This window comes from Xyrauchen texanus, chromosome 11 (assembly GCF_025860055.1).
Source record: "Xyrauchen texanus isolate HMW12.3.18 chromosome 11, RBS_HiC_50CHRs, whole genome shotgun sequence".
Classification (NCBI taxonomy): domain Eukaryota; kingdom Metazoa; phylum Chordata; class Actinopteri; order Cypriniformes; family Catostomidae; genus Xyrauchen; species Xyrauchen texanus.
The window spans coordinates 2700946-2719226 of NC_068286.1; the positions used below are offsets into that span (position 1 = coordinate 2700946).

Below are 18281 nucleotides of genomic sequence, written 5' to 3' on the forward strand. Positions count from 1 at the left end.
GGTCACATGAGGACTCTTATTTTGAAATGACAGACTCTTGGCTCTATTGCAATGCTCTATAATGTATAGAAGTAGGCTATTTATCAAATTATGATTTTTAAAGCCTATATATATATTAACCAGATGAAGGGTTTCATGTACATATTTGTGGGGCAGTGGTGGCTCAGTGGTTGAGGCTCAGGGTTACTGACCAGAAGGTTGGGGGTTCAAGCCCCATCACCACCAAGATGCCACTGTTGGGCCCTTGAGTAAGGCACTTAACTCCAGGTTGCTCTGGGGGGATTGTCCCTGTAATAAGTGCACTGTAAGTTGCTTTGGATAAAAGTGTCTGCCAAATGCATAAATGTAAACAATAAAGTGACATTCCTATTGTGAATCATCTTTCCTATTTCTCATATCACCCTGAGATCTAAAAATAAAATTCAACACGAATCAATATTTCATGTCCATTTATTTATTTGGCAAGTAGTCATTTAATAAGCGGGATAATGACAAGTCAGATGGACATTTTCGCAATATAAACACCGACAGAACTCAAACCTGAAATAAACATGCAAAACCTCATATTTGTGCAACTGTACATTTGAGTCCAGATTTTGACTTCCCCATGTGACAACATGCCCCAGTCTCCCCTATTTTATGTTGAGTCTGAAGGGCAATTATGGATTTTGAGTAGTTGTTTATAAGGATTGTGTGGTCAGTGTGCAGTTCGGTTAATAATGTGATAGACAGACTGTTGACTAGGATCTATATTAAGACACTGATACACATGACTGCTTCTACAGGCGTCCATTTCTTGATCTGTTGTTCCCGGGGCAACATTTATGTAGTTGGAATCTCTATTAGGATCGGCCATGTTTCCTGGTTCTGTGTTTGATGGTCTCTGAAACTCCACTGTAGCAGAAGCTTTAGCATTATCAGCTGTGGGTGAATCTGGAAGGACTTTGGGGGTCACGTTCTCATATTCCATCTGTAAATGGGAAGAAATGTCTGCTTCATCATCATCATCATCATCATCACCACCTCTATACCATTTGACAAGAAAATGAACCTTGATTTTGTTACTTAAAGGTGAAAATGTTTGGATAATAAAACACTTTCTCCTATGCCATCTTAATATGTGAATACAACTACAAGTAAAGTCATTTTAGCAGATCAGTTCACTTGACGGCCATCTTTAGAATGCTCTCGGCAGCTATTTTTCAATGTAAACAAGAAGCATGTAAGTGCAGCTCCTATCTATTTGAATTGGGAAAGACCGAAACCTCCAAAACGGTGGGTCAAGTTTACGAACAAAAAACATCTGACCACACGCCATCATAAATTGTGCTTCTTTATCTTAGATTACACACACACACAAAAAAAACTGATTTTCCCAGCTTGTATAGTCAATGTGCATGCACATTCTCGATTTGATTGACAGGTGATGTCTATATCTAAAAGATGATTGGCTGTTTTGCCTGTAAATCTTGACTTATTTTCACATCCATTGACTGTTGGGCGTTCCAATTTCTCCCATTCATTTTAATAGAAGTGGCCCATCTCTACCAATTAGTCTCTGCTAAAAAGTCATTGTTTCCTTTAGCCAGTAAAAGTTTTTTTGACCCATAGAACATCCCAATGTCTGAAGAAAATAATAACACAAAGCAAATCCCATCTCATTGTTGACAATGCTTCACAAAAGTTTGTCTTTCATGACAGTTTGCCAAGTCTGAATTTGAGCCAAAACAGCGACTATCACAGTACACCACACTGGCGAAAGTAGCCTGCATCATTTCTGTCTCTAGCATGCATGCAGAAAGAGGCTTCTCACTGTATTATCAACATGAACACACAGGAACTCTGCATGTTGTTTCTGAGAGTTCTAGCACTCTAGGATAAGTCACACTTTACCAAAAAACAGAGTTCCTCTCAGATATTTTTGCATTGCCTCAAGAGTGTTTACCCTCCCTTGTGGCGTGACCGGAAGCACATTGCGTCAGCTGCTTGGAAGACCGGGGGTTGGATCCCACCCTGGAAGCAGGAAGTACTTGTGTTTGCGTAATCAGCGACGAGTGTACTTCACTGATGGTTAAGTTTATGTTTGAGGTTTGGATTGGGGTGTAAAGTTTATAAAATATGCATTCATCTTCACTGATTTACCGCCTGTACAGCTGATAACAACTCGCATCACAACTCACTTTTGGAGCCCCTTTCGAGGACATTACACCGGGAAAATGCAGCTCGCACATGCCCATGCACCCAACAACACACACCACTTTGGCCACAGGGGGCAGTGTTTCAAATTTCTGTAAGCACAGAGCAATTTTTAACTAAGGGAACGTCAAACCACTTTTTCTGATTTTACTGTGAGATCAGTCTGGCAGAATCGCATTAAAAAGCCTTGTGTAGCCACCTTAAAGAGAAGGACACTAGGGTTATGCATTTCTCAAGTTGTAGAGAAAGATGGGCCACATTTGAAATCACGTCAGCAGTAGAATTCTTCTATTTTAAGAGTAGATCTTTGGCAAATTTACATCGATTCCCCAAAAACTGTAAACACCGTCCTACCATCGAAATACTGCTCTGTTTGTTTGAGCAACCCAAAACAACATTGGTTCAACCAATGGCATGAGTGTTTTGGAACCCATTTTGCAATTCGTTTCGGTGATGCTAGTGTCACAGAAATTACACCCTTCACATTTTAGAAGACCTTCAGTTCATGATGTAATTTATTTGATGAAGATGTTCAATAAATGTCAATTAAACTACATGCAGTTAATCCTGACTTACCAATTCTCCTTTTCTAAATGCCGGATGAATCCGTTCAGTGGAGGAGGAGATGTGTGATTGTGTATCTGTGTAATTGAGTAAATGTTACATTAGTCTTCCTCTGCTCATTTAAACAACTTTCTGTAATTTAATCCTGTCTTCAACCATGTCACCAATGACCAATAGTCTTTGGCTGTCATCTCAAAATGCATTAGAATATTTCAATGTGACCTCTCAAGACAGACATTGTTGTTCAGTTCTAACACTTAAATGCTAAAGCTACATGTTAAAACGTCAGAAACATGATTGCTATTTCTTATGTGGAAGAATATTACCAGTCTGCTTTTTCTTCCGTACAAACACTATAACCAAAGAAAGACCAATCAAGACCACAGCCAAAACCACAGCAGTGATGATGATCAAAAATGAATCTGAAAATACAAAAACAAGATAAAAATCAGATTATTCTGACCTGTGAAAACTGAATATCATGTAACATGACTACACCAGAAATCTTGAGTAAACGACTGACATTGTCGTTGGTGACCTGAGGAAGATTGCACAAAAAAAGAGGAACAAACAAAATGGAGTGCCTAAACAATAAATTTCTGCCAGTGTTTACTAGACACATTAAGTTAAAGGCCTCATCACAGCTCTTTGCGGTGCAAGCGGACAGATGTTCTTGCAGGTCAATTGAGGGAGCGGCCAGACCATCGGATTGAAGACTTTTCCCCAGGACTGTCATCGGGCCACGAGAGAAGCCGCTGACCTCTGAGAGTGGGTGGTTAAAAGAAAGAGAGAGCAACCAACAGATGAACTCACCTGCTGAGGTGTTGGCTTGTAGATTCACTTCTGATGAACTCAAATAAGTGTATGGAAAGGGGGTGACAGCTGTAACCTCAAGAGTCGTGGTACCAGCAGGATGAAAGAAATTAAATAAAATTCATAGTTTTAATTAAAATGCATAAATTCAAGAATTATTTTCTATTGTTTTAGTAGATACACTAGAGCAGAACATTGATTTTTCTTATTGTACATCTTGATATACAGCTAGATGGTTTCCATGTAGTTATTTTGTACTATAGCTTGTAAGCAGAGATACTGATCACTTACAATGTTTAACACGCAACACAATCTCTGAATAGACATCAGGTATTAGTCCAGTCCTCCTCACTGCACACCAGTATTTGGCTTCATCCTCTGTTCTCAGATCAGTGATGGTGACGTTGAAAACTCTGGCTCTTCTGTCATCAGTCAGAGAGAATCTCTCGTCTTTAGCTGGAGATCCTGATTCAATTATGATGTTTTTATTTATAAATGTACACTCTCCTCTGCATAAATACTTTGAATTTGTTTCATATCCAGCTTGATAGGGACATCTGATGTCAACTCTCTTTCCTCTGAATCCAGATATTGTAGATGACGAACCTACAACAGCTGAACAAGAAAGAAAACAAAAAAACAAAACATGATATACCTTTTATACACATGTGCATACAATATGAGATTTCTGATCTCTGAGCACGTCAAGGAAAACAGAGCAGGTATTAAACTCCCACAGAACAAGCAACCGGAAAGAATCTTAAACTCACCTCTGATCATGCAAGCAAAGAAGACCAGGAAGATCCTCATGGTGAAAATTTAGGGCCGCATAAAATTAGAAAGTTCTCTCACTTAAATCCTAAAAACATTGCATTTTAAACTTGCGTTATTCTCGTTCTCTTCCGTACTGAGTACATGTGTGAAGCTAGTGTTGAAGCTTTCCTTCCCCTTCTCTGTCTCTCACCACATTCACCACAACACATGCTGAACTCCATCTAAAACTATGTTAAAACACCATTTTGCTAATTGTTTAGAAACTATCATGCATCCAGTGTTTAAACGTCATTTAAAACGTGTGCCTTCCACTGCTGGGCCACTTAAAATGAACTGGAGAAATGTAAGTAAAATGGTGACTAGTCACAGTATCTTAAATGTCCACGTTCCCTCATGTTGCACATTGATATCTTGATGCTCATTTAAATAATAAAAGACTTCTCAGGAGTTCACCTTAATGCTGATGCAGCTGATTTCAATCAGAGGAAACTGTGAAGCGCTAGACTCATTATGGACTCAACTAGTGATAAAACTCTAGATAAAAGAGGGGACATGTTGAGAAAAGTGTATTATTTTACATGGAATGTAGAGCAACAGTGCAAGAGTGAAGCGTAGAGTAGATCCCTCTTGATTATAGTCAGAGACAGTGTATCTTTATCTCTTTGAGGGGTGCTAATTAAAAGAGATACTTAAGTATTTTTAACTCGTTACAAAATTACTTTTCTTGGAACTCTTTTAAGTGGCGTAACTTGGATCTTTTTGTTTGTTTTTGGATTTTCTCCCCAATTTGGAATACTCAATTCCCAATGCACTCTAAGTCCACGTGGTGACGTAGTGACTCGCCTCAATCCAGGTGGCGAGGACGAATCTCAGCTGCCTCCGCGTCTGAGACCATCAAACCGTGCATCTTATCTTGTGACTTGTTGAGCGTATTACCGCAGAGACCTAGTGCATGTGGAGCCTTCAAGCTATTCTCTGCAGCATCCACACACCCCACCTAGAGCGAAAACCACATTATAGCGACCACGAGGAAGTTAACCTAATGTGACTCTACCCTCCCTAGCAACCGGGTCAATTGGTTGCTTAGGAAGCCTGACTGGTGTCACGCAACACACCCTGGATTCAAACTCACGATTCCAGGTGTGGTAGTCAGCGTCTTGTTAAGTTACCCAGGCCCCCACGAAACTTGGATCATGAGGGCCCAGTGCAAACGCCAGTTTTTCAAGTAAATGTGTAATATCGTATTGTATATTTTGTAAGCAATGTGAAACTACAACTAGTTGGTGAACCTGAACTATCATATATCACCCACAACCAAATTTATGTTAAGTGTCAGGACACCCCTTCAGATCATCATAAATGTCTATGTCTACATTTTCTAATTAAATCAGGTATATACATCAATATTATTCTCCAAAATAGCAATTTTTGTGTTATTTTAGAGTTTGATTACTGGAAGAATAAATGTTATATGTTAATACTAATGTTGCCAACTAGCCGGGATGTCCCGTATTTTGGCCAAAATGAAGATGTCCCATATTTTAGCAATGAGATGCTCGAGGGGTAGCTTCCTTATCGCCACTACCAAAACACAATGTACCCGTCTCTCTTTAAATCTGATCCTGAATTCAATAGCCTATTACAGACTTTTCAGGGACATTTTACAAGTAAAATGATTACGATGCACAAAACGATTCATTAAACAACAAATATAGGAAAAGTTGCATAAAAAAAATACAAAAAAATTGTTTTGGCTAACAATTATTGTAATTGATCAATTGTATACATTTTTTATTGAAATTGTATGCTGTAAAGCAGTCAATGGAAAGGAGGAGGTGAGAACCGGCTTGTCAATATAAATAATATTTTTCAGATAAAACTTAAACAGACACAAACACACACATGATGGACATGTCCATAAACGATCTCTCTCTCCCGCACAATCCTCCGCAGTCGGCCTTTATCCCTCTTGGAGGCTTGATTAGCCTGATAAGGGACCGTGTGCATGATCACGACCCGCCCCCGCCCTCCGCCCTGCCACATATGCATTTAAAATGCACGTGACAACATGCCCCAACCTGAGTTTCATGAGAACATATTTAACCATTTCAGTAAACATCTGCCTTCATAATATAGTTGCCAGTGTGGTTTTATTATGTTCGCTTATTTCACACAAATACAGTAATAGTACAATTTACTTTGCAGGGTATCACAAAATGACTAATTTACGACTCTAATATAATAAAGCCAACGTTCAAAAGTGCAACTGGACTTTTGACAATAAATTTGGACTTCCCCATGTGACAACTTGCCCCAGTCTCCCCTATTTTATGTTGAGTCTGAAGGGCAATTATGGATTTTGAGTAGTTGTTTATAAGGATTGTGTGGTCAGTGTGCAGTTCGGTTAATAATGTGATAGACAGACTGTTGACTAGGATCTATATTAAGACACTGATACACATGACTGCTTCTACAGGCGTCCATTTCTTGATCTGTTGTTCCCGGGGCAACATTTATGTAGTTGGAATCTCTATTAGGATCGGCCATGTTTCCTGGTTCTGTGTTTGATGGTCTCTGAAACTCTATTGTAGCAGAAGCTTTAGCATTATCAGCTGTGGGTGAATCTGGAAGGACTTTGGGGGTCACGTTCTCATATTCCATCTGTAAATGGGAAGAAATGTCTGCTTCATCATCATCATCATCATCATCATCATCACCTCTGTACCATTTGACAAGAAAATGTTCAGGAAAGCTATTTGAAAACAATAATTATTTTGCTATCAAGCTTGGTGTGCCATCCAATAATAATCAAAACAAGTACAACCCCTCCATTATTTTTACCATGATCAATGGATCCCCCCAATGAAGATGATCAATGAAGGAAATGTATGATATAAGCAGCTTAAGACTTACCTCATCTCCATTTCTAAACGCCAGATGAACGGGCATTGGCTCTGTTTAATGGATTAAATGTTACATTAGCGTTCTCTGCTCACTATCTGTATAAGTTTCTGTAGTCCATCTCTGTCCTTGGACTTAGACTAAAATCTAAATGTGGATAATCTTTTTTTTTTTTATATCACTTTGATCTAACATCAGACATTACTAATAATAATTGCTCTTTCCACTTAGACAAGAACCAAGTGGTGGTAAATTGCTGAAACATAAGGAATATTTATTTAATTAAAAATATATATTACCAAGAGTCTGTTTTTTCATTCGAATGGATGTTATTACCAAAGGAGCACTAATCAGGAGCAAAAGCAAAACTCCTGCAGTGATGAAAATAACAATGGAACCTGAAAATACACGAGACAACAAGAATCATTTTGACTGTGATTAAAACCTTATGAGAGTCAAATTAGGTTAATTTCAGTTCTTTTGGTTCAGATCGTTTAGCTGTGAGGCTATCTGTAAGCTAGTGAGTACAGGATGACAAAAACTAACAGATATATTCTATTGAAATGTATAGTCATATATATATATATATACTTCTGGAAAGCAAGCAAGAATGAAACATTCTGACCTGTAGAAGAAAAATACTGTTCTGTGGATGTGATGCTGGTTGATTTTAGATTCAGTTCTGTTGTCTTTGAAAAGGTTGTTAAGATCGAACTGAGACCAGCTGAGACCTCAGTGGTGGTGATACCTGAAGGGTGAGACAACAACTTTTATTTACTTTCACACAAATCACAAGTACAACCGCAGATCATTTTGCCCTGTTCCTATCAAAACACTTATAGACGATGTGTTTTAATGTTTGCATTACATAACCAAATATATTTACAAGCATGTTCGAGTGTGATCAAATCGCCTTAGTGTTGCACTTGCGACGCAAAGGTTTTTTTATTAAGATCCACCGTTCACCTTTTCTTCTCCGGACTATCGATTTTCCAGATGTCCCAAACAGTCTAAAGGAGGCTTCATCAGAGAAAATAACTTTGCACCAATCTTCTGCTGTCCAATCCTTGTACTTCCTGCAGAATTTCAGTCTGTCCTTGATGTTTTTCTTGGAGAGAAGTGACTTCTCTGCTGCCCTTCTTGACACCAGGCCATTGTCCAAAAGTCTTCGCCTCACTGTGGGTGCAGATGCACTAACACCATCCTGCTGACAATCTTGAGCTCTGCACTGGTGGTGACATGATTCTGCAGCTGACTCCTCGGGAGGAGACGGTCCTGGCGCTTGCTGGACTCTCTGGGACGTCCTGAAGCGTTCTTCACTGCAGTTGAACCTCTCTCCTTGAAGTTCTTGATGATCCGGTAAATGGTTCTTTCAGGTGCAATATTCTTTGCAGCAATTTCCTTGCATGTGAGGACATTTTGATGCAAAGTGATGATGCTGCACATCTTTCTTTATATGTAACCATTGCTAACAATAACACAATGATTGGAAGCACTTCTTCCCTCCTTTTATAGCAATCAGTCTGCTCTTATAATCCAATCAGAATGATCGAGTGATGTCACCTGACTATTACTCGTTCACACTTTCCCAGGTGCTGCTGATATGATTAGTGAAATGACGTTAGCTGGTCATTTTGTGCCAGGGCCAAAAAACAGTGAAATTTGGGTTTTTGTGATAAAGTTTTTTGGCTAATGAAGATTTTTGCAATTATTTAAAATGCATCTGATCACTCTTCACAGTTATCTAGAAACAATGTGAATCAACACCACAACAACTGAAGCAGAAAAATGTGCGAATCACAAAATGTATGTCACTGCCAATACTTTTGGCCACGGCTGTACTGTGCTGTCTGTTCTGAACGAGTTGCGGTCAGTCCAGCTGTTCATAAGTCTAGACACTAGTGTAAATCAAAGACATGTACTGTACATCACAAACACATGCTTTAAAACTCAGAAAAAGAAAATAGCGCTGTCATTTTCTTATATTATGTTCAACATGTACCAATCTATTTTCCTGACCAACATTTGGGCAATTTTACAACTCTAACCTACACCCTTGCATTAATCTGTTACCATATAGAAAAATATTTTTAGTATTTAATATCCCTTTAAACATATTCAAACTCATTTTGTAAATTTGACTGAATCCAGATGATTTCGGCAGTTTATAGCTGCGATTTGGTCTCCATTCTGTAGAATTACCATTTGGATGTACTGTAAATGTGGTCCTCATCCTGATATAAATTAGATTTCACTTTGAATACAAGCATCTGCTAAATGACTAAATGTAAACCTAATAAGAAACAATGCGATTAATAGGACACTTTATCAAACTATCCCTAAAAGATTATCAATTAATGACTTACCCTCAATCACATTTAGAGTAACATCACTGAAAGTGTCTTTAAGAAATCTCTCAACTGCACAGATATACGTCCCAGAGTCTGATTTCCGCAGGTCAGTGATGGTCACTGTGAACTCTGTCCCCATGTCGTGAAGAGTATATCTCCCTTTGCGAGTCTCTCTTTTTCCTGTATTAGATCTGATGAGAATATTGTCGTCTGCACAATCAGCTCTGCAGAAATACTTGATATTGAAGTTGGTCAGGAAGTGTGAACACGTAAGAGTGACCTTTCCTCCGACTGGAGCAGTTACAGGAGTCAAAGACTCAACTGGAAAAACATAGTCAGACAGGATGTGACATCACACAGAATAACTAAACACAGATGCAATCAATATTGACAAAATCAAAAGTATAACTACTGCAAGTAATTCAGTTAACACAAAGATTTGTCAGACACACATAAGGTGTTGTGAAAGTGTTTTCGCCAGATTAATGAGTGTTAACTCACCTGTAAAGACACAACAAAGGACAAATAGAAAGCTCCACATGTTGGAAAGTTTCTTTCTCTTCAGGACTTTCATGAAAGAGAAAAACTGGTGGAAATACCTGGTTATATTTTGCCTCTCATCAAAATCTTCTGTTTGAATGTTTAGTTCCGCTTTCTTCTCTTCCGACATCACAACGTTACTGTGACGCAATGTGACCGTTTCACACACACACACACACACACACACACACACACACACACACACACACACACACACACACACACACACACACACACACACACACACACACACACACACACAGTATCTATCCAATACTGCCAAATAAACATCAGAAACAGTACAAAACACTTACATTCTCTCCATTATTAGACTTCAAGACTTTTTCAAGACAATCGTTCATTCATTTGATATTTGATATAAAAACAAAATACAGTGGATATAGTGAACTCACATACGTTGAAGACTACTACTAATCAGGGCTGTCAAACTATATATTTTTAATAGCAATTAATCGCATGTTTTCTAAGGGGGTTAAGATGGGCAAGGAGGCGGCGAGAACCGGCTTGTCAATATAAATAATAATTTAATGAAACCTTAAACCAAAACACATAACATAAACACACACATGACAGACATGCCCGTAATTCTCTCTCTCTCAAACCGCCTTTATCCCTCGCGCGCCCCATCAGGCCAATTGGGGACCGGGCGTGTGACATTCTAGCCCGGCCCCCCCCCTCCGCTCCACAATCGAGATTAATCGAGTGAACAAAATATGTTTAATTCAGATGTATTTATTGTTTTTCAGTTATTTACACACAACCTACCCTACCAACAGAGTTGATACAACAGAAATTAACACAGCAGATTTTGTCCAATTTATCTGGCCGACTTTATCATTCCTGGACACGTTGGCTAGCACTAAAGCTCTGGTGAGCAGTGCAAGTGTTCAAATGGCGACTGCAATCATGATACGTGCACTATCGTGTTTTTTGTTTGTGTGCTTACTTCATTCTACATGTTCTCCTGCTTTGCTACATTGATAGAATGCTTGGCACAGGTCTTTATGCGTTGTTACCATATCCAGCGTTTGTGCACCAAGTGTTGAGATGACTGTGCAAACGTGTCTGTTATCCTTTGCAACAGCAATGCAAGGTCCTGTTGTCATACAGATTACACAATATGCACTATAGGGAAGCTATGAGACTAAAACTGCTTAAAGGGATACATTCTCTCATTATATTTACTCACCCTCAAGATATCCTCCATGTTTGACTTTCTTCAGCTGAACACATTTGAAGAAAATTAGAAAATTATCTTAGCTCAGTAGGTCCTTGAAATGCAAGTGAATGATGATTTCACTTTTGAAGCTCCAAATATCACAGACAGTCAGAATAAATGTCATCCATACGACTCCAGCAGTTAAATTAACGTCTTCTAAAGTGATACGATCATATTTGGTGCAAAAAAATATAAATATTTAAGAGTTTTTTAACTCTAAATCATCGCTTTCAGTCAGCAGCAGTATGCGCGTAGGGTTGCCATCCATCCCGTAGAATATGGGATCGTCCCGTATTTAAAGATAAAACGATGCGTCCCGTATTGAATCAATATGGAACACGATTTGTCCCATATTTAAGCTGGTCAGATGGCGTCACAGAGAAATCGTTCCAGATTGCCAATTTAACACTGCTATAAGTTCGACAATTTGCCCACGGTGGGTAAGGGACCATCTGCAAAGTCCACAAATGATGGTAAAACTGTGGAGTTTTTTCTATATAAATGTTCGATAAGATCAAACAATGTATGAATACATCATAAAGACAAGTACAGGTGAAGGAAAAAAATGAACAAATAAAATAAATAAAAATTATAAACTTGCTAGTATGAATCACTAGCTGTTTCACTTGCCTGAATCGAAAATATCACAACTTGGTACAATTTTGAGAATTTGCAACAATTAAAATGTATTTCAATTATTAATTCAAAGCTGTTTTTTTTTTAAATCAACCTAATCTGCAATCATTTTGTAACAGTGAAATTGATCACGGAGTTTGAATCAATGACATGTGATTCCTTTTAAGACCGAACAGATGAATAAATTGTTGCGTCCTCTGAAAACATCTCACTGCTGTCATAGTCAGGGTCCTTGATGAAAAACACAGAGGAATAGTTCAGACTGTCTGGTTGTGCTGTGAAGCTCACTGTGGCGTAGTTGACAGAATCAGACTGATGTACTGCTGACGTCACAGTGCTGGAGCATCTCTTCTGCTTATACTTTTGTTTGATTAATATGAAGAGGAGGACTGTTAGAATCAGCACAAGTGCACCTAGACCAGCACCAAAATAAACCAAATGTTCTGGGGATAGAAACAAAACAAACATAAGCATGAATCAATATTTAATATCATATTTTAATCTTAACTAGCACTATATGCATTTCATACACGAACATCAGGGGGCAGTTGCAAGAAACCCCTTAAAAGTTAGAACTGTAAGAGTGTTTGCCACTGCTTCTTAAGTTGAGGGGCTACTTGCATCTGACCCCAGAATTTTAGTGACTCTTTTATTACCAGACACTGCTGATCTGCTTGCGGTTACTGGTGGTTTTGTGGCTGCAGTCGATTTCCCAATCTCTGGTGTTCCTTTATATAAAAACAAATAAAAAATAATAATTCACAGGCAGCTACTTTGGATGGAGGTAGGTAGATTGGATGGATGGAGGGATGGATGATGGATGGATGCAGCTACATTGGATGGATGATAATGGATGAATGGATGGATGATGGATGGATGGATGGATGGATGAATGAATGAATGAATGAATGAATGGAGAGGTTGATGGATGCAGCTACATTGGATGGATGGATGGATGGATGGATGGATGGATGGATGGATGAACGGACAGTACATTGAATGGATGATGAACAGATTGATGGGTGTAGCTACATTGGATGGATGGATGGACGGATGTATGGATGGATGGATGAATTTATAGATGGACGAATGGACAGTACATTGGATGGATGATGGACAGATTGATGGGTGTAGCTACATTGGATGGATGGATGGATGGATGGATGGATGGATGGATGGATGAATTGATAGATGGACGAATGGACAGTACATTGGATGGATGATGGACAGATTGATGAGTGTAGCTACATTGGATGGATGGATGGATGGATGGATGGATGGACGAACGGACAGTACATTGGATGGATGATGGACAGATTGATGGGTGTAGCTACATTGGATGGATGATGGATGGATGGATGGATGAATTTATAGATGGACGAATGGACAGTACATTGGATGGATGATGGACAGATTGATGGGTGTAGCTACATTGGATGGATGGATGGATGAATGGACAGTACATTGAATGGATGATGGACAGATTGATGGGTGTAGCTACATTGGATGGATGGATGGATGAATGGACAGTACATTGGATGGATGATGGACAGATTGATGGGTGTAGCTACATTGGATGGATGGATGGATCGAATGGACAGTACATTGAATGGATGATGGACAGATTGATGGGTGTAGCTACATTGGATGGATGGATGGATGGATGGATGAATTTATAGATGGACGAATGGACAGTACATTGGATGGATGATGGACAGATTGATGAGTGTAGCTACATTGGATGGATGGATGGGTGGATGGATAGATGGATGAACGGACAGTACATTGAATGGATGATGGACAGACTGATGGGTGCAGCTGCATTGTATTGATGGATGGATGGCTGGATGCAGCTACAATGGAGGGACTGATGGATAGATGGATAGATACAGGTACTGTACATTTGACAGATGATTATGGATGCATGATGGATGGATTAATGACTGCATTGTGCTGGATATACAGTATGGATGTATTACGGATGGACAGACTGATGGCTGATGAACGGAGTGATGGATCGAGCTACACTGTATGGATGGACAGATGGATGATGGACAGCTACATTTGACAGATTGATGGATGGAGCTACATTGGATGAATACCTGTTGTTTCTCTAGTTGTTCTTCTTGCAGGTTGTCTGGATGTACTTGCTGGAACAGGCATTTGTGTCGAGCCTGTGGATGATAAAAACTGTTATAGAAAGAAATTAATAAATAAACATTCCATTAATGTGGTAGAGGGCCCGTAAATGATCAAATTAATAAATCCATATTTGAAAGGCAACAGAGGTGTGACTGATCATTGTTTCTGTTGCTTCAGGATCAAAATTTAAAACAAAGTATTCATATTTGGGCAGAAAAGAGCAACCATATCATGGAAAAATTGTGATTTCAATCTTATTTCAATTCGTCATGCAACCTTGATGGGTATTAAAACATAATATAATGTGTCTCAGAGGTTTCATAGCGTTTTGGATGGATTTCCCTCATGATCCAAGTCACATCCATAATGCCAGTTTTTCCCCATTTATGTGAAAACAACAATGAATAAAAATGATCGTAAAAAGCAGATTTTGCAGTTAAAATTATTTCATGGGCAAACTTGATAAGAAACATTGTACAGTCAAAAGTGTTTTATTAACTAATTCTTAAATGAATGAGTGACTTACCTTCAATCACATTTAGAGTAACATCACTGAAAGTGTCTTTAAGAAATCTCTCAACTGCACAGATATACGTCCCAGAGTCTGATTTCCGCAGGTCAGTGATGGTCACTGTGAACTCTGTCCCCATGTCGTGAAGAGTATATCTCCCTTTGTGAGTCTCTCTTTTTCCTGTCTTAGATCTGATGAGAATATTGTTGTCTGCACAATCAGCTCTGCAGAAATACTTGATATTGAAGCGGGCCAGTAAATGTGAACACGTAAGAGTGACCATTCCTCCGACTGGAGCTGTTACAGTCAAAGACTCAACTGGAAAAACAGAGTCAGACATTTATAAAGTTATTCATAATGTAATTAGTCTTAAACATATGCTAAGAAAATACTTTGGGATGAATTTCTGTGTAAAACCTTCTTACAAATAGCAAATGGTCTCATTATTGCTACAGTTTATGCAAGAATAGATTTCCAAAACACTTACATATAAATTCGACAGCAAGACACATAAGGTGTCGTAAGTCTAAACATACTTTTTGAAGTAACTCGTTTTCTCACGGGAGAAACAAATGTCAACCCACCTGAAAATATGCAGATAAAAACGACTATGAAGCTCCACATGATGAAAACTGTCGTAAACCACAGCACTTGGGTTCAATCCACTGTTAAATGTTGTCCTCGTTGTGTTTGAGTATTTTCTTCTGCATTTTTTCTCTTCATCCTCTTACGACATTATCAGTGACGCAACATGACTTCTTGTCACACTAAACTCACACACACATTTCTACAGTATGTCAGAACACCAGTCTGATAAATGAGTCCATTTCGGTGGCGATTATCCACTCCCCTCGCCAAGAACGGAGAACTGAACATTGGCAATATCTTAAGAACTTTATTAAAGACTTCTATTCATTGATTGTTCTCCAAATACATGAAACCAACACATTAGAAATAGAAAACTAGAAATAAACTAAGGAATTTGAGTGACTATTGACTATCAGCAGTTTGATCAATGCTCTCATAGACTGACTCTTGAATACAATCAATGTCCATTTCTGCATAGACTGGATCTAGATTTTGTAACGAGGCAGTTGAGATATGAGGATCTAAATGCAGCTTTAATAAACAGAATATAAAGAAAACAAAACACAAGGACTGAGCATAACAAACACAATGCAAAGACTGACAATGAAACCAGGGGAAACAAGGGAATGAGGAACACCTGGGGAAAGAAAACTACAAAAGGACTACAAAACTAACAGGAAACAGGAACGAGGAACTTAACAAGAATTTCAATATAAAAGTCTAGCAAAAAACAGGGAATACGAGACAGAGACTTTCTGTTAGTGCCAGATCCACATCTATGTAGTGCGCATCTGTAAGCAGGAGCAGCTTCTGTGTTTGGAAGTCTTTCACTTTGAGCTGTAGATACGTTTGGAAAGAACATTGGGCTCATTTTCACATGTTCATCCTGTATTGAGGAAACATATAAGTTATGATAGGGTATTTTATTAATAACAGAAAAAGTGAAGTATGTTTGTTGTGCAAAGTTTGCACAAAACATGAGAAGGTGCTTGTGCAAATAACTGTACAAAATAAGATAAATGGATATGAATGATGTTACCAATTTGATATTCAGAATGTCTTCACCCCAGGGCTGGGCGATGTCTTCTTAAATCTCGATACGTTTCAGCCTATTGACAATATTCAATATATATCTCGATAATTATGTATTTGCTGTAAAATGGCTCAAAAGTTGTTGTTGTTGTTGTTTTTTAATCAGAGGAACCATCATTTCATCCAAAACAGCCATTGCAGCAAGTAGATTCAATATTTTAAAGGCATTAAATAAAACAATCAATTTAAAATAATATACACAAGGGAGAATGAAATTCAATATTTTTTATTGATATGAAAATAGTAGCTTAATAAAAAGAATTTTAAAAAATATATATGAATTATTTATAATATCCTTCATAAAATCCTATAAAATCCTGAAACCCCAGTTGAACATTGCATATACTACATTATAACTGTGGGACACGTCAGGTTTATTATAATATAATGCTGAATTATCATTATTATTCTGATTATTAGATTTGTGTTATACAAAAGTCATATATTTCTGTCCTTTTAACTTCACCTCCACCTGGGGCTTTTATTTTGACACCGAAAGTACTGTCGTAATCACGTCAACTTCACTAGGTGCGGAGAGCGTCGCCATATCTGATGAATATTAATTATTTTTTTACTTTAAAGGATGTTACCTTGTATTATGAAAATAAAAGAAATAAGGATCTGGAATTTATTGTTAACCTTTTTATTTTATTAGCAAAATTTCACATACATAAACAAACATTTCTTAATTCATCTCCTATGTTAAATTTGTTTTGTTCTGACTTTGTTTTTTACATTTCTTCAATAAGACTGTTAAAAAACAAAAAATCTGTGAATTATTTAAAATGCTATGATACACTCTTCAATACCTCTGATGTTTTGTAATATCCTTATTTGTTAAAATTGAATGTGAGCTATGCTTTTTTTTATTTATTTATTTCTATTTATATATATTTTTTTTTATATATTGATTGTTTATATTTTGTTATTATTTGTATGTTACCTTTTATGCAATAAAAAAAAAAAAAAAAAGAGAGCGTCGCCATGCACGTGCACACAGGTCAGCGCGTCACTGGTTAGCTCTGAATCACACATTTTGATTAAATGTGCAGCTCTGAGGGATCGTGAAATGATGCGCTCTTTATTAAACTTAATGACCTAATGAAAGCACATTAAAATCATCCTGATATTCACGATATTGGTCAGCAAAATTATCTTGTTTTATATATATATATATATATAATTAATTAATTATGTAATTATGCTTGATTAAGCAGCATCTCATGAATATGGTAAATGGTCTGCACTTATATATTTGTTGAACAACTCCACAACTCAAAAAATATTTAATCAAAATAATTGTAAATATAAAGAATAATTCAGATACAGTCATTCAAAGACATTATTGTGGCAGACGAGTAAATCATTGATTAGATCATGCAAAAAGTGGCTTTAGAAGTCAGTGTATTGTGTTATTCATTTCTAGATCACTGAATAAGCTTTTTACTAGCCTAGAGTCAAAAACATTGTGCAATTGAATTTGTGAATCTATCTGAGGTAGACTTGGGCTATTATTTGCATCTTTTTCATTGATACACTTTGAACATCTAACTCTGGTTCAGTCACGTTTCACTGGTTTTAACATGTAGAAAAACCTTCATATCTTGCACTAGCGACTGTACCATTACTTTCCCCACTAAACTAAACTAAGCTTATAAACAGACAAGCCAACAGTTTATCTACACATACTGTAAATATCAGTTCATATATTAGTATATATATATATATATATATATATATGCATTTAAATGAAAACTCAAAGCCTTTTGAATGCCGTAGCTGTAGGAGGAAACTGGAATTTGATTGGCTGTTAATGAGGATAATGTGGTGATTTATTTATCTAGTTCTGGATTTATTTCCGTTCCATCAATACTGTGATAGAAGGACTCGAGCACTAAATGATCAGTCAGACACTGATACACATGGCTCTGTC

The 18281-nt window shown here is 37.6% G+C and overlaps 3 protein-coding genes across 3 annotated transcripts; all 3 read right to left on the bottom strand.

The window, feature by feature from the left end:
* Positions 1 to 486: 486 nt before the first annotated feature.
* LOC127651979 (CMRF35-like molecule 1) lies at positions 487 to 4611 on the bottom strand. Its single transcript, XM_052138047.1, has 6 exons — positions 4344 to 4611; positions 3865 to 4188; positions 3574 to 3642; positions 3087 to 3182; positions 2773 to 2837; positions 487 to 970 (listed from the first exon to the last, which is right to left on the bottom strand). The coding sequence occupies exons 1-6, from the start codon at positions 4381 to 4383 to the stop codon at positions 698 to 700; spliced, it is 867 nt and encodes a 288-aa protein (XP_051994007.1). The 5' UTR covers positions 4384 to 4611; the 3' UTR covers positions 487 to 697.
* A 1819-nt stretch (positions 4612 to 6430) lies between these two features.
* LOC127651978 (CMRF35-like molecule 1) lies at positions 6431 to 10230 on the bottom strand. The gene is made up of 6 exons (XM_052138046.1): positions 10101 to 10230; positions 9615 to 9920; positions 7874 to 7996; positions 7548 to 7646; positions 7261 to 7301; positions 6431 to 7008 (listed from the first exon to the last, which is right to left on the bottom strand). The coding sequence occupies exons 1-6, from the start codon at positions 10171 to 10173 to the stop codon at positions 6736 to 6738; spliced, it is 915 nt and encodes a 304-aa protein (XP_051994006.1). The 5' UTR covers positions 10174 to 10230; the 3' UTR covers positions 6431 to 6735.
* Positions 10231 to 12091: 1861 nt separating this feature from the next.
* LOC127652004 (CMRF35-like molecule 1) lies at positions 12092 to 15363 on the bottom strand. The gene is made up of 4 exons (XM_052138067.1): positions 15253 to 15363; positions 14684 to 14986; positions 12672 to 12743; positions 12092 to 12458 (listed from the first exon to the last, which is right to left on the bottom strand). Exons 1-4 carry the CDS (start codon positions 15290 to 15292, stop codon positions 12178 to 12180), a joined length of 696 nt encoding a protein of 231 aa, XP_051994027.1. The 5' UTR covers positions 15293 to 15363; the 3' UTR covers positions 12092 to 12177.
* Between the last annotated feature and the right edge of the window lie 2918 nt (positions 15364 to 18281).

Excerpts from the sequence above, each read along its gene's own strand:
- LOC127651978 (XM_052138046.1), bottom strand. The coding sequence starts at position 10,173 with ATGAAAGTCCTGAAGAGAAAGAAACTTTCCAACATGTGGAGCTTTCTA. Across the intron at positions 7,997-9,614 it reads TACTCTAAATGTGATTGAGG|GTATCACCACCACTGAGGTC; the intron begins GTAAGTCATTAA and ends CTCACCCTTCAG. Across the intron at positions 7,647-7,873 it reads ACAGTATTTTTCTTCTACAG|GTTCCATTGTTATTTTCATC; the intron begins GTCAGAATGTTT and ends GTGTATTTTCAG.
- LOC127651979 (XM_052138047.1), bottom strand. The coding sequence starts at position 4,383 with ATGAGGATCTTCCTGGTCTTCTTTGCTTGCATGATCAGAG. Across the intron at positions 3,643-3,864 it reads TGTGTTGCGTGTTAAACATT|CTGTCACCCCCTTTCCATAC; the intron begins GTAAGTGATCAG and ends TTGAGGTTACAG. Across the intron at positions 971-2,772 it reads CATTTAGAAAAGGAGAATTG|ATGGAATATGAGAACGTGAC; the intron begins GTAAGTCAGGAT and ends TCCCATTTACAG.
- LOC127652004 (XM_052138067.1), bottom strand. The coding sequence starts at position 15,292 with ATGTGGAGCTTCATAGTCGTTTTTATCTGCATATTTTCAG. Across the intron at positions 12,744-14,683 it reads TACTCTAAATGTGATTGAAG|GAACACCAGAGATTGGGAAA; the intron begins GTAAGTCACTCA and ends TTTTATATAAAG. Across the intron at positions 12,459-12,671 it reads AAGCAGATCAGCAGTGTCTG|AACATTTGGTTTATTTTGGT; the intron begins GTAATAAAAGAG and ends TTCTATCCCCAG.